Genomic DNA, 15,768 nt, shown 5'->3' with positions numbered 1-15,768 from the left:
ACCAAAATGCGAGGTTAAATTCGATTCAATTATAATAGACGATGATCTTCAGCTCTTGATCCGTCTTAAAAATGTCCGTAGGAGACAATATCAAAGAACACGCGATCCTGCCATGAAAGTTATCTGGCGGGATTTGCAAAAACAAATTAAAAAGCGATTCTCTGCCCTGAGGAACAAAACTTTTGAAAATAATGTTTCTAAATTAGACCCGAGTTCCAAACCCTTTTGGAAACTCACAAAAATTTTGAAAAAACCTCAAAAGCCTATTCCAGCGCTTAAAGAAGGTGGTAAAATTTTGATCACAAATTTGGAAAAAGCTCAGAAACTTGCTAAGCAATTCGAGAGTTCTCATAATTTCAGTTTGGGTCTTACTAGTCCTATTGAGAATCAGGTTGCTCGGGATTTTCTGAATATTTTCTCTCGGGAAAATATTTTTGATGATTCCTGGGGGACTGATTTGGACGAAGTAAGGTCTATAACCAAAAAATTTCAAAATATGAAAACTCCAGGTGATGATGGAATTTTCTATATCCTCATCAAAAAACTCCCTGAGAGTACCTTGTCTTTCTTGGTAAAATTATTTAACAGATGTTTCCATTTGGCATACTTTCCTGAGAAATGGAAAAATGCAAAAGTTGTTCCAATTTTGAAGCCGGATAAAAATCCAGCTGAAGCTTCTAGCTACCGTCCAATAAGTTTGCTTTCTTCAATAAGTAAACTTTTTGAAAAGATAATTTTGAATAGAATGATGCTTCACATCAATACGAACTCAATTTTTGCAGATGAGCAGTTTGGATTTCGCCATGGGCATTCAACTACTCATCAACTCTTAAGAGTTAACAATTTAATTCGTTCAAACAAATCTGAAGGCCACTCAACTGGAGTTGCTCTTCTAGACATAGAAAAAGCATTCGACAGTGTTTGGCATGAAGGTTTGATTGCTAAATTGAAAAAGTTGAATTTTCCACTTTATATTATGAAATTAGTTCAAAATTATTTAACTGACAGAACTCTGCAGGTAAATTATCAAAATTCCAAATCTAATAGATTACCTGTTAGAGCAGGAGTTCCTCAGGGTAGCATTCTTGGGCCTATATTGTATAACATTTTCACTTCGGACCTCCCTGATTTGCCTCAGGGTTGCCACAAATCTTTGTTCGCTGATGACACAGGCATTTCCGCTAAAGGAAGAAGTCTTCGTGTTATTTGCAGCAGACTGCAGAAAAGTTTAGATATTTTCTCTTCTTATTTACAAAAATGGAAGATTTCTCCCAACGCTTCCAAAACTCAACTTATAATATTTCCACACAAGCCTAGAGCTTCGTTTTTGAAACCTAGTAGTAGTCACATAGTCACTATGAACGGAGTTCCAATTTCCTGGTCAAACCAAGTGAAATATCTTGGATTAATACTTGACCAAAAATTAACTTTTAAAGATCACATTGAGGGCATTCAAGCCAAATGTAACAAATATATTAAATGTTTGTATCCTCTTATAAACAGGAAATCCAAACTTTGCCTGACGAATAAACTTCTAATAATTAAACAAGTTTTTAGACCGGCCATGCTTTACGCTGTGCCAATATGGTCTAGTTTATTTGTTTATTTGTTTATTTGTTATGGTTGCATCAACAGACTAGAAATAGTCCCAATGATGTGTTGTAAAAAAGTACAGATTATACAGACGACATACATATACTACAGTTACTACAATTACAAACGAAAATAACTTGGAAAGCATTGTCAAGTTATTAAAAATTTATAAGTCTTAAATTTTACACTTAGCTGTTGGGTATCAAGCGCCTTCGGTCAGCAAAAAAGGCAGAGAATCTTCGGCGAAGCATATTCCGTGTCAAGTGGAAATCGAACATCGACGCTACTCGGTTGAACACTAGCTGCAAGCCGTAAATAGCGCTCCCTATGCTATAATTAGTTCGAAGAAGTGGAAGTCTCAGCATAAGACTGTTGCGTAGTGATCGAGGTTGAACATTAATGTTCACTTGTTGCAGAATTGCTTCGCAGTCAATTCTTCCTTGCAGAGTATCGGCGACGGTTAAGGCTCTGAAAACATCTCTTCGGATACGTAAGGGCTCGATATTGATCAATTGGCAGCGATTCTCGTAGCTTGGAAGACGAAGTGGGTATCTCCAAGGCAGCTTACGAAGCGCAAAGCGAAGAAAACGTCGTTGAACAGATTCAATTCGCTCGGCCCCATTATTGTAGTTCGGGCTCCAGACAGCAGAGCAGTATTCCAACGTAGATCGTACGAGAGAGCAATAGAGCGATTTCAAGCAGTAAATGTCCGTGAAGTTCTTAGTAATCTTGAAGACAAAGCCAAGCGTTCTGGACGCTTTGTCGAAGACATACGATATATAGTGTGAGTATGTCAGCTTTGAGTCTAGAAAAACGCCTAAGTCTTTCACGCAGTGCACCCGTTCGATAGTCGTGCCTAGTAGTTTGTAGTTGTAAATAATCGGTTGTTTCTTGCGTGAGAAAGTAATAACTGTACACTTAGCTGGGTTGACCACCAGTCGGTTTAGACTACACCAGTCAGCAAAGATGTCAATCTGATTTTGGAGAGAACGGCAGTCGGCGAGTGAGCGGATGCGCAGAAAAACTTTCAGATCGTCTGCAAACGATAATCGTGGCTCTGTGATAACATGGTGAACGTCGTCGAAGTAGAGGAGAAATACCAATGGTCCCAGATGGCTGCCCTGAGGTATACCGGACTTTGCGCAGAAGCTTGCTGAGCGACAAGTACCCAAAGTTACTGTCAATTGGCGCTCCGTGAGGTATGAACGAAACCATCTCAAAAGATTTCCACCGATCCCTAGCCTATCAAGCTTAGCGATCGCAATTTCGTGGTTCAGCTTATCGAAGGCTGCCGTAAGATCTGTGTAGATAACGTCCGTTTGGGTCCGAGCAATCAAACTGTCTGTGATGTAAGACGTTAGGCACAGCAGGTTCGTAGTTGTGGAACGCCCAGTTATGAATCCGTGTTGATCTGTACTTAGATATTGTCTGCAATGCGCATTTAGGGACTCTATGACAACCAATTCAAAAAGTTTTGATACAGCACTCAGCGATGTGATTCCCCGGTAGTTGTTTACGTCGCGTTTGCTTCCCTTTTTATGAACAGGAAACATATCCGCAGTCTTCCAGCAAGACGGAAAGATGCCGCTGGAAAGAGAGAGCTGGAATATGCGGCGCAGTGGATCTAAAAGACAAGTGATGTTCTTTTTAAGAATAATCGACGGAACACCATCGGGTCCAGCCTTAGTTGAAGTCTTAAGTTTAGATGCTGCTCTAGAAATCGTATCTGTAGTGGCTTCGACCATGCTGAGCGTTTGGTTGATCAAAGGAACATTACTGGCCGCGGAAGTAATGATATTAGCGGAGAGTTGCTCGGCTACAAACACACTAGCAAATTTGGCTGAGAACAGGTTGTAAATGTCTTGTTGATTTCCAGCAGTTTCACCATTAAAAATCATGGAAGAGGGTAAGCCGACTTCCCTGCGTTGCTCATTTACGAAGTTCCAGAAGGATTTCGGGTGTGATTTTAGCCGCCGTTGAATCCTCCTTTGATAGCGTTGAAAACAGAGACGACTTAACCGCTTATACTCGTGGTTGAGTCTGACATAGTAGCATTTCAGTGGCAGTGTGCGGAGTTTAGTAAATCTTCTGAGAGCAGCCTTCTTAGTTCTTTTCAACGAGCGAAGATCTTTCGTCATCCACGGGACGCGAGAGTCGATATGGATGATCTTTTTGGAAACGTGTCTGTCAATGACATATGCCAAGACGTGAGAAAAGGTTTGTGCAGCAATGTTGACGTCTACAGGATCTAGAATATGCTCCCAATCTAGATTAGACAGCACATGGACGACTGCAATGGTCAGCTCTACGGAAGTCATATGACACAGCGTTTGGAGTGCTGGTGAAATCATGGACAATATTATTTTCGATCACGATAACTAAAGCAGGGTGATGATGCACTACCTTGACTAAAGGTTCGGGTGCCGTGGAGAGGAAAGGAGCTGTATCACGAGCACTCACAAAGCAGAGATCCAGGGTGCGGTTGTTTTCATTCAACAGGCCATTGATTTGTGACAGAATTGCGGTACTATAACTGTCCAGGAGCTGGATGGTTCCTACGTGGAAAGATGAACGCTCGTGATCAGGACAAAAGAAACCACTATGGGTTGGAGTCCATGCAATGTCCGGTAGGTTAAAATCGCCAAGAACAATAACTTCGTCGGAAGGGCCTGCTTTGTCTGAAGCGGCCAAGACGGATCGACAATGTGCGTCAATAAGCTCCAAGTCACGGGTTCGATCTGGAGGAATGTACACTGCACAGAGAAGCAATTGACGATCACCAAGTTGAATAGCAACCCACATTTGTTCAACCCTGTTCCAGGAATCGTCCTCGATAACTTCTGCTTTCAGCTTGGAATTAACTGCGATAAGGACGCCTCCCCCAGTAGTTTTCCTACTATTATTCGTGTTTCGATCGCAGCGAAATATTTCGTAGCCAGCACCAAAGACATAGTTTGAAATGGTTCGATAATTGAGCCATGTTTCGGTCAAAACTAAAATGTCGTAGCAGTGATCCATGACGGCCAGATGATAATCTTCCACGAGGCCGTTCATACCACCAACGTTCTGATAGTAAATCGTTATGTCCGACCTCCGCTGTTCGGGAACAACGGAAGGTTCAGCGTGTAGTTGCATTTGGGAGCTGGTAGATGTCACTTGACGGAGGAAGGATGTTCGAGTAGGGTCGCTGGAAACCAAGATATTTTCAGGCGATAATATATTCGTCGGTTGATCATACTTGCCAATAACAGGAATGTGGAAGACCCCTTCTCCCATCTCAAACGCAGGGCCGGGACGACTGCTGGTTGCTGGCAGGAGGGGCTCGACTGCGATGAGTGGAATAGGGGCTTCCTCAGGGCGGACGGCAAGAATGCGTCCCGGAGTGCAGTTGACTGTGGTGGCTCCATGTTGCCGACTGGCAGATGTTTGAGGTGAGTTGAAGGCACTGGAATTATGATCATCATCAGGCAGTGAAAGTTCGCTAGTAAGTGTGTACTTGCCTAATATAGCAAGCTGGGAGACCCTCAATCCACATCTAAACTCAGGGCCAGGACGACTTGGATGAACGCTGGCTGCAATAGGCGCGACTGATTTAGAGGAACTGGGGACTCCCAAAATGCTTTCTACGTTGCGTCCTGGTTGAGAAGTAATTTGCCTCAATAGATTTTCAGAGGGCATCACCGAAAATTCGCTTTGGACCGGGGTCAGAATAACCTGAGTATGGGAGAACTCATCACGCAACGATAAACTTAAATCACAGAGGTACTTGCCTATGCAAGCATGGTGGAAGACCCCCTTTCCACCACCAACTACAGGGCCGAGACGACTATGTTGAACGAAGGCGGCGGTAGGCGGGACTGTGTTGGGGCGATTGGGGGCTTCCATCAGACTTTCTACGGTGCGTCTCGGGGGCATAGTTGATTCGTCAGATGAGGGGATTAAGGGGTGACTGTTATACTGGGTGTACCTAAAGGGGCTGGCATATCGAGAGGTGCTGGTGTCCCAAACGGTGTGCCCGTTGGAGAGCCACCCGGAATAGTCTCTGGAACAGCAGGGAGTGCTGGGATATCAGGAGGTAGCCACACATTGTTTTTCGCCTGAGTATCCTCGAATTCTCTGTATACAATCCCCTCTGGCCAAGTTGCTGCACTACCAGGAAAAAAGCACTTCAAAGGATTCAGAACAAAATTCTGAAAATGATTTTGAAGTTGCCTCCCTGGTACAGTACTACCGAAGTACATAGAATTTCGAATGTTGAGACTTTAGCACAAATGTCCAACAAAATAATTAATAATTTCAGGCAAAAGTCGTTGCAATCCTCAATTGCAACGATTAATTCCCTTTATACTTAGATAAGATTAGTTTTAGTTTTTAGTTTTAAGATATCAATTGTTATACTGACATGCAGGTTAAAAAACCTGTTTAAAATACTTAATTGCCAAGACATGAACAATGTAAAAACACTTAGATATATATCATAACAATTAAGGCTGGTACGTTACTGCAGTAACTGGAGCACCTAGGTTAAAATGAAATGTAATTTATTTTGAATTTGGAACAAATAAAGAGTTCAAATCAAATCAAAAGTACTTGAAACACGTTTAATTTTAGATTACAAGCACAAGTGCAGGTACTTAATAGAGCATGGGTTATGATTGATTAGGTGAATTAGAGCTTTTAATAATTTATTTAATTAGACTAATGAGATATCATAATCATCAAATGAACTTAAATAAGAAACTTCAGAAAGTCTAATGACATTAAGTAGATTAACAAAAGAATTAGGATGCGGGGGGCCCGCTTAGGGAGGCAACTAACCTTTAAATTTGTAGAATAAATCTTCTTATTTAGTCTTGAACTTTAAAAAGAAAACGCAGGCAGCATTAAGCAGATTAACAAGGAGAGGAATATTTTAGGAAATAAGTAAAAGTAGAGGTATGTGACAATTAATAACTTTTAAACTTTTGGAGGTATTGTATTCCCCTGAATTTGTTGTACTCGATTACTATATTATTCTCTCAATACGCGAAATCTCTTATACATGCGGTGAAAGCATTTGAGTTAACTTATTTCTTAGTGTTCAAGTACTTACATTTTTAAACAGCAGTCAATGTTAATCTATGAACTAAATCATAGGTAAAATTGATCTTTCCTTATGTGGTATTGATGCATGTTTAACTTTCGCAGCTGTCGGAATCAACGCGCCTACGTCTACGGAGCTTACGCAGAAGTGATTCGCAATGCGGTAGAGCTCACCAAAAGTTTTTTTTTTTTTTTGAACTTCTGTAGTATAGAATTTGTTCGGTACGGTCGCGAAATCTTGAAATGATTGATACGTGCGGTAAAATAACTAAATTGAAACAAAGCTCAACAGGGAGGAAACCAAAATTAATCAACTTGCCAACATAGGCTATCACATTTATTTTGGTGGCACTCTTTAAATGATAATAAGCCTGTTTTCTCGCTTCGGTTGTCTCGCACGGCTTTCGGAATTCGCGCGGTTTTCGTAACTTACATAATTTAGATATTTCGTTCGAAACGGATTTACTTATTCAATCGGTTTACTACGCGGATGTATCTACGCGCACACGTCACAGCATTTTTTCTATAACTATCTTGAAACAATACACACGGAATCCAGTGTTCAAGCGGCCAACATAGGCTAGTCCTTCTGCTGTATTGTCAAAGATAGAAGCAAAATTTATTCAATGGGTCAAGTCTTGAAAACTAAGCTGTCACGCAGCTCCAGTTTGATACCCAATAAAAAAAATGCTTCCAAGTCTTATAGGCTTGAAAATTATGACTCCACGACCCATAAATATGATTTTTTTATTCAAATCTGTGATCTTGAAAATTTTACAAAATCTCACATTTTAATTATTTTTTCTCCAAATCTTGCATCACGAAGGTTGTTATTAATCGAAAAGTTTTGGTTTCAGAGTGTACACAAATGTCAAAGTTCCAAAATCTTGGGACTCTTCTTAAATCACAATCCTTCCAGTAAATTTGTTTCAGTAAATAACCTTTCAGTAATATTCTTCAAGTGTTGGTTTATTGTACATGGATGTGAAATTTCATAAACCATGCTTAGTTTCACTTTGGGCGAGTTCCAAAGTCAGTAGGTTTTGCATATTATTTTCGTGTTTAACTTTGTACATCATCGCGAGTACAGAAAGGTTAATATTTATGTGAGTAATAGACAACGGAGTGAATACACAGTTCCCTAACAATTTCCTTTAATTCTCATTTGTATCAAGTTAATTTTTTCTGAAACATTATTTTAATTAAATCTTTTATTTTTCACATCACTAGTTTGACAGCTGTCGCACTCGCGATTTTGTTTTGTTTTGTTTCGTTGTTGGGGGTTTTTCTGCAAAACAAACCGATTTAGTTCCTCGATTTTTTAAGAAACGTGGGTGGAACAATCGACTGCTGTTGACATTGGTCTAGTTCCAGCTCTATCGCGCTATCGGTGCTGCTGTTGCTGCCGGCCCTGTCGTCGCAGCTGCGAAAGGATCACAAGGGAACCATCCGGACGCTTCTGTTCTGCAAGATTTCTGTTGCTTTTGAAGGGTATATATACCGCTTGGGAAACCAACTTTCGATCCGAGGCTCGGAGGGCCGAGTTTTTCATACCAATCGACTCAGCTCAACGACATCGGAAAATGTTCATGCGTGTGTAACGAAAAAAATACGCTCATGCTTCTCAGCAACCGTTGCACCGAATTGGACAAAACTAGCGCCAAATGAAAGGTACTGTGGTCCCATTGAACGATATTGAATACTTTTGGATTCCGTCAACCGGTTCTGGAGATTGCAAACCTATCATACCACACATCAAATCACATGCGAATTCAAAACAAAATCAAACTTGGTCCAAAACTCATCATGTGCCACATAGCAAATCACATTAGATTTCAAAACCAAGATCAATGCAAGTCAAATAATGTGCCCAGGATCACCTTTCTTACTTCCAGGCATCTTACAGAAACCCTTAGGGAAGTGACTAACGGGGCCTCATAGCCTAGTCAGTAAAGGCACGGTATTACCAAGCCGGTCCGGTCGAGGGAATCTTTCGGTGCTTACGGTGGGTTGTTCCGCCTATTTCAATTGTTGGTTCAGAAAGATTTTCGTGCTACCGTGGAAGCACCATATTTGACGCGGGTCCAAACTTGACGCACTTTCCAATCAATTCGATCATAACTCCTGTTTCGGTTTGAATTGCACCGAAATTGTAATTTTCTGTCCTTTGTTTACACTCATGCCACCCATTCATAACAAAAAACATACTTTGTTTATTGCTAATAAGAGCAATCAAAATCAAAACGAAAAAGCCATCTGTCAAATGCGTAATTTTTTTCTCATCGTAGCAACAACGCTAAGGAGCAAGTTTAATGTTTATTGTTAGTTTTCACGCAGAAAATCAGTTTTTGTGTAATAATACGTTACTAACTATTAAACTGTAAGTATTTTTAACGTTTAACAGCTGATTTAGCAATATATAGTATGTTTAGAGCACATTATTTAACGAAAATGTTTTGCGTCAATTTAGGCTCACAGTGGCCCTTATTATTTTATATGTGAAACATGGAGCCCAAAACAAAGTACATGACCTACAGCAAGACTGCACTCGGTAAAGCCGTGGACATGGCACGAAGAGGTACATCAGTTCGGAAATCTGCTTCCGGAGGCCACCGTTCGTAGGAAGATGAATCTAAATAAAAAAAAAAATAATAATAAAATAAACCTTAATCTGCTCCAAAGAAAATGAAATTGATTGTTTGATCTTTAATGATTTGTATATTTACCATATTTCATCAACCATTCAATAAACACTTGTTTTTTGTTGAAATTAAGCTATTTTTTTAAGTGCGTCAAATAAAGAACACCTTGCGTCAAATAAGGCACATTACAGATTCTATGCGTCAAGTTAGGAACCCAAAGTACCAAACAGAAATTTATTATAACATCAAGAAATTAACAGATATTTACGTTTTATTTATTTTTCCTACATTCTGTATTTACTGAACTATTACTGTGTAAAATATTGATTGAATTGGTAAGACTCTCATTTTTTAGAACATGTTTGAATTTGAAATTGTCTTAACTGCGTCAAGTATGGTGCTTCCACGGTATACCGTGTGTTCCCAAGTAACAATTTTGGTTTTATGAGGGTTCTGTAACCCACGATTCAGACTTGTAAAATGCTATAAAACTAGCAATGTTACTTGGGTTCAGCGAGGGTAGCATATTGAATGAATGAACATGTTAAAAGGCAACAGGAGAATACGAAAACATCACAAATGGATAATCCATAATCGGAGTAATTAATGCTTTAACTAGTTTTTCCCTGAGTCCCTGAGTTTACTAGTTTTCGTACTTTCTGAGTCAGAAATATAATTTTGTTTATCCACTCATAAAGCACTTAGCGGAAAAGGGGGAGAGGTAGCTCATCGATTCTTCCGGTTCGCCTCCTAGTATCGTGCTATAAGGTACCAGGCGATAACCAGTAGACTGATGCAAAATTTGAAATTTTCGCTCCACTGTGCTCAAACGGTTCCAAATTGGGCCCTGATTAGCCTCCCTAAATTTGAACTCATTTAGTGAGAAACTGACTTGGCACAAACCATTTGAAGTTTATATGGGAATTACTATGGAGAAACCATAATTTCGGTTCATATCTATCTCAAAATTCACCAGTTCACTCTACTTTAGAAAATGATAGCTGAGCTTGTTGAAAATTTTCTCAGCTACAACTTTATTGAAGACCACTTTTCGATCAAATGTAAGGAACAAAAGTTATTAATGATTCAATTCACTGATGTCTTATGACTATGCTCAATCAACTGTTTAGCAGGCAACATTGGTGTTTATGGCACGTAGAATAGAGGACAAAAGTCATGGCTACTATGTCATACTGCAGAATACAGTGTTGCCCACAATACAGTTGCTTAATCTTGCCATAAGATTATCAATCTCTTAAACAATTAATAACTATTTATTTTGACGTTTGGCTGAAAAACAATGTTGTGCAAAGTTGTAGGTGATAAAAATACCCATAAGAATAGCAATAGAATTTGTTAACAGTACAATATGTAAAAAGGCTAGAAGACAATGAACAAAAAGTTTTGTTTTCCCATAGTAATTTCCATATAAACTTCAAATGGTTTGTGCCAAGTCAGTTTCTTATCAAATGAGTTTAAACTTTCGGAGGCTAATCAGGACCCAATTTGAAACCGGTTGAACACTGTGGAGCAAAAATTTCAAATTTTGCATCAGTCTAATAACCAGGGTAGTTGATCGATAGCTCGATGACGTCATTTCGTTGGCGTCTGCAATGGGAAATTCTCATAGCAGGCGTTGACGATGGGACGTTGTCGAGTTGTTGAATAGCAACTATCGTGGTAACTCACCGATTACCTGTCGATCTGCCAAATTTGGAAAGACGTCTGCATTGAATTGTCTCATATAATAATATTCCGCCCACTATATCACAAGAAATTGCGAGTAGCTGAGTGGAATGGAGATAAGTTAAGCATTGGGTACAGGACCAAGTCTCCCCTGGGTGGTGCCAAAAGATGAGCGCAATAGAATCATCAAGTTGCCATAAGGCACGGAATGACACTATTGCATGGCTGGGTAGTCAAAGTCTTCCATTCGTTAGTCATTTCAGGTGGATTAGAACAGGTTTAGGTGGGCGTTGGCCAGATTTGGATTTTTCAGATGTAATCCTGGATAGGACCCTGTCATTGAACGTCGCGTGAAAGTGGAACTTAATGAAGGCCTAAGTACTTTTTCGTAGTTTTTAGTTTTCGGATTTAAAAGATCGTCGGTTACAGTGGCCTGCTTACTGAGCAGAAAAACGCGGTCCCAGGTCCTTACATATCAAAGAGATTTATGGTAAAATCGCTTGTGTATCGTGTATTTTGCGAAACTCGTTGTTGTCGTTGGTTCCGGGTTTGAATGGATACACAAATTTGAGCAACGGTATTATGTATATGAGGGGCTCGGTGGCCTTAAAGCAACCGTTTTTGCTTACTGAGCAGAACATCATGAGTCTAATCTCAGGCCCATCCACATTCAAGATTCGTCAATCGTTTTATTTGTTAATATGACTACATGGTAATAACAGCAACTCGGCGATTAAAAAGGTGCTCGTCTGCCTAGTGGCAAACGTTTTTGCTTACTGAGCAGAAGACCGTGGGTTTAGTCCCAAGCTCCTTCGCGTTATATGATCGTTAGGACATCAATTCAGCTTATCGTTTACCAAAACGAACCCTGCTGCAAACCCAACCCTCTTATCCAACATCCCAGTGATTCCTCGTGGAAGTGCAGAGGTGTTCTCGGCTTCCATCAAAGCGAGTGTCATGTCAACACAATCCTTTCCATTCCTTTCTTGACCTGTGTTCGGGCGCGGCCGGCGCTGGTATTGCCTAATTTAAGATCCCCAGTTTTTACACATTGAGGATGATTGCTAGTCCCAAGCATCGTCTATTGGTTCTCTGTGTAATTACAGCTGATCTGGCAGTAACAGAGTAGCAACCGCGGGCGGTCAATCAAGCTCAAGCTCAAGCTCATAAAGCACTTAGCGGAAAAAAAAACGATCAAAGATTTTTGTTACTGTGTTTGAGTAACCCAAAAAGTGGTCTCCAAGTTTAAAAAAAACATAAGTCTCTCAAAATGTTACGTTCTCTGGGAATAAGTCTTACAGTCCATTGAATGTATTGTTGTGTATCATAATATTGAATGGAAGAACCGTGCATCAATCCAAGGCCGTGCGTGGCCGAATGCATAACGAAGCTCACCGTTTCACCGAGTCCATCCCGAAGTTCAAAATGTTGTTTGGTGAGCAGAGTCGATGTAAAGCACGCCTCACCCAAGAACGAACCCCCCCGCATCACTCATCGTGATGCGTGTTTGTGGAAGTCCAGCTGGAGCATCAATCTGAGCTCGAGCTCTTTTGCGCTCTTTGGATTTGACATCATTGGTCTCATGTATGGCATGTATGGATGGGTCCAATATGGGCTTGGGCATTGGATGTATCCACAGTTGCGTTTGTTTTTGAATTCTCATGTGATTTGAGGTGTCGCATGATGGGTTTTGACTTTTGACACGAGTTATAAACTGGCCACTTAACATGTTCCGGCCATATCTCCGGAACCAGTGAATGGGACAACAATACCTTTCATTTGGCGGTTGTTGTGTCCAATTCGGTCCAATAATTGCTGAGAAACACGTTGCCCAAAAGTATGTAAAAACACACATACAGACATTTTCTGATATCATCGAGCTGAGTCGAATGTTATATGACACTTCCAAGCGATGTGTATACCCTTCTCTATAAGAAGGGTAAGCAATAAATAAATCAAGTAGATGATCTATCTTGCCCCATCTTACCCTATAATAACTGAACCATTTTACCCTAGTAGTTATGCAAAATAATTTAGTGTTAGACAGCTATTAACAACATTGAAAAAGTTCAAAGAAAACTAAATTGAGGATATCAATAGCGATCCAAAACACAATGTAGGACACAATCCTATAAAAAAAATTACATAAATTATTTGGCATTTCATCTCTCTCTCTTTAGGTTGTCGCGCGACGGTTTTGCTCCTCCCGAATAAAACACTTGTGGTGAACCGGGAAATGATGCACACTCACGGGACGGCGTCGCTTATGGATAACCTGATGAGTCAATCCCTCTCGTATTTGAACCAGAGCAGACCGAATAAAGCGGACGATGACATTCAGCTAATCGCACCACCCGATCCGTTGAGTTTGAACATGGAGCCATCGCCTTCGGCGTCGTCCTCGTCGTCATCCCTTCATGAGTTGCCCAAGTTCATAATCCACCATGGTTATCATTACAAATTTGTCTCGAGAAACGCCGACCACCGGATGGCCTTCTGGCGCTGTTCGAACTACGAAGCTAAGATGAATTGCCAAGCGTCCATCTACACCACGCTGACCGGAGAAGTGATACGTACTAACAATATGATGCACAACCACAAAACAGAAGATTACAACAGCGCCTCTGCCAGTAACAGTTTAGCCCGACGGAAGACGCTAATCGGAACACGAGAGTATAAAATTGTTAAAAACTGGAAGATGCGCGATGTGCTGATATTCCAGCAGTGTCGTTATTTTCTGCACTATGTCAGAAAGGATGGTCGAAAGGTGTGGCGATGCTCTGCGATTCGAAGTTGTCACGCTGCTGTTTATCTGGGAGCAGACGGACGACTGGACCAAGTCAAAGGCGAACACGTTCATGACATTCGGTCAGAGGGTGAACCAAGACGAAGGAGGCCCCGAAAACCTCGTCTGGAAATCATGCCAGCGCAGCAAGGTAACAACCATGTCGGCGGCAATGGAATGCCACACCCTGGAAATGGCGGCAACGAATGGATCGACTATAGTGACTATGGAATGCAGATGAACAGCAGCAGTAACGACAACAATTCTCTGTGGGATCATTTTAACCCACATCACATGACTGCTGATGGCGGAACGGTGGGAGATAACGGAGAGAATTTTGACTTCAGCTATCATTCGGTGTTTGGTAGTCAACCCAGCTTTGAGGACAGCTACGGAATGCTAACGGATGGTGCCGATAATACCGGTTTGGAGGAAGACGACGAACCACTTCCGCTGGAACCAGACGTTAGCTTCCAGGAGAGTGACAACTATGAGAATTTGGAAAATCAGCGAGATCTCGAGCCAGTGGTTCAGATGAGTGGTGTTGAGTAAAATATTTTATTTTATTTAAGGTATTTGTTTTCAAATGAGAAAATATTTAATCTTTTTTAGCAAAAAGTTAGTAGGTAAGCGTTTCATCCCGCAAAATTACCTGAACAAAAGTTGTTTATTTTGGAGAGATTCTTCCTTTTATTAGAATTGTTAAACCATACAAATTTAACTGCAGATCAAGTGAAAGTATTCCTTTTTTAATTTAGTAGACCCATATTTAAGAAATTTATAAACCGATTGTGAGATACGCAATGTAAAGAAACATAAAGTGCGAAAAGAGAACACAAAAAAATCTAGTAGAAATTCCTTTCGATTCACCCCACCTTTACCCACAAGCACATGTGCAGCTAGAAAAAAGAAGAAGAAAAGCAGAATTTAGATGTTTCACTGTTTTGGGTGGTCAATCGAGAGGTGAAGAATGTACTATTCCTATTATATACCTATTTTAATTTGTAAAAGTCGCATCATTTATCAAAATATATTTTTAACTTTCACAAACCACCACTTGACGTAAATAAACCAGCACATACTGAAAGTAAATCGTAAGGACAAATGCAATTTTACATGCCCCCTTTCCACGTTTAAGTACTACATTATCCATTATGATGCAAATATATAAATAAAATTATATATGGTATTTATTATTAGCTAGATAATACGGTATTTTTGTTTTGTGTATCACAATCCCTTGCGTTCCATACTTAATATTCTCGATTAAGATGCGTTTGCAGAAGATTTTGTCTTATTCCGAGCTCGCCATTATTAAAATATTTTGGTTACACTAGCTCTGCGTTTTCAGCACACATGAATAGCCGCCTAGGAAGAATATCTTTGGTTCACCGTTGGGAACCGTCTAGATGTTGGTTGGTACTCAACGTCCGAAATAACGCTAGCAGCATCGTCGGAATCATTTGAAATTGATAACTGAATTGTACGACATCAGTACCTGCCTCGGAATGCGTCCTCCGAAGTCACACTATTAACATTAACATCAACGTTGTCCGTTCCGTCTTTGACATCTAGCTGTAGTTTTACTTCATTCGTTACTTTATCAATCAAGGTACTGCTTTCGAATGGCTTTGGAAATGATGTTTTGGTATTTTTTCTTTCACAGCACGTTCCAGAAACCGTTTGCACACGACAGTCTTTTGCATAGAAATGCCACTACCTAGAAGCTACGTAGACCGATTTTGAGAGGTTTCACACCTCCTGCGTAGACAATCGTCCATACAAATTTTTAGATTCGGTGTGGCGATCGTGGTCAAAGTTGGCTGAGTGGCGGTGTGAGGCAGCGGTTTCGTTGGCGCGTGAAACCACTATAGTTTTTCCCAGGCGTCTTCCCCTAGGTCTTCCCTCATTAGGCTTACATTGGCAGAGCCCAGGCAAGGCCGGAGTGACTCTGCCGAGAGGGGAACGTCTCCTTGGCGG

At 40.6% G+C, this 15,768-nt stretch overlaps 1 protein-coding gene across 1 annotated transcript in view; it reads left to right on the top strand.

The window, feature by feature from the left end:
* LOC135701023 (uncharacterized) overlaps window positions 1-14,965 on the top strand; it is a 38,882-nt gene extending 23,917 nt beyond the window's left edge. Inside the window, exon 4 of the mRNA XM_065221726.1 lies at window positions 13,184-14,965. Within this exon, the coding sequence (XP_065077798.1) occupies window positions 13,184-14,340 (1,157 nt within the window). The 3' untranslated portion in view covers window positions 14,341-14,965. The remainder of the gene's footprint in view (window positions 1-13,183) is intronic.
* Window positions 14,966-15,768: the final 803 nt, after the last annotated feature.

This window comes from Ochlerotatus camptorhynchus, unplaced genomic scaffold, assembly GCF_037179485.1.
Source record: "Ochlerotatus camptorhynchus isolate MF236.1 unplaced genomic scaffold, CSIRO-AGI_Acam_v1.1 ptg000147l, whole genome shotgun sequence".
Classification (NCBI taxonomy): domain Eukaryota; kingdom Metazoa; phylum Arthropoda; class Insecta; order Diptera; family Culicidae; genus Ochlerotatus; species Ochlerotatus camptorhynchus.
This window is presented reverse-complemented; position numbering and strand designations above follow the sequence as displayed.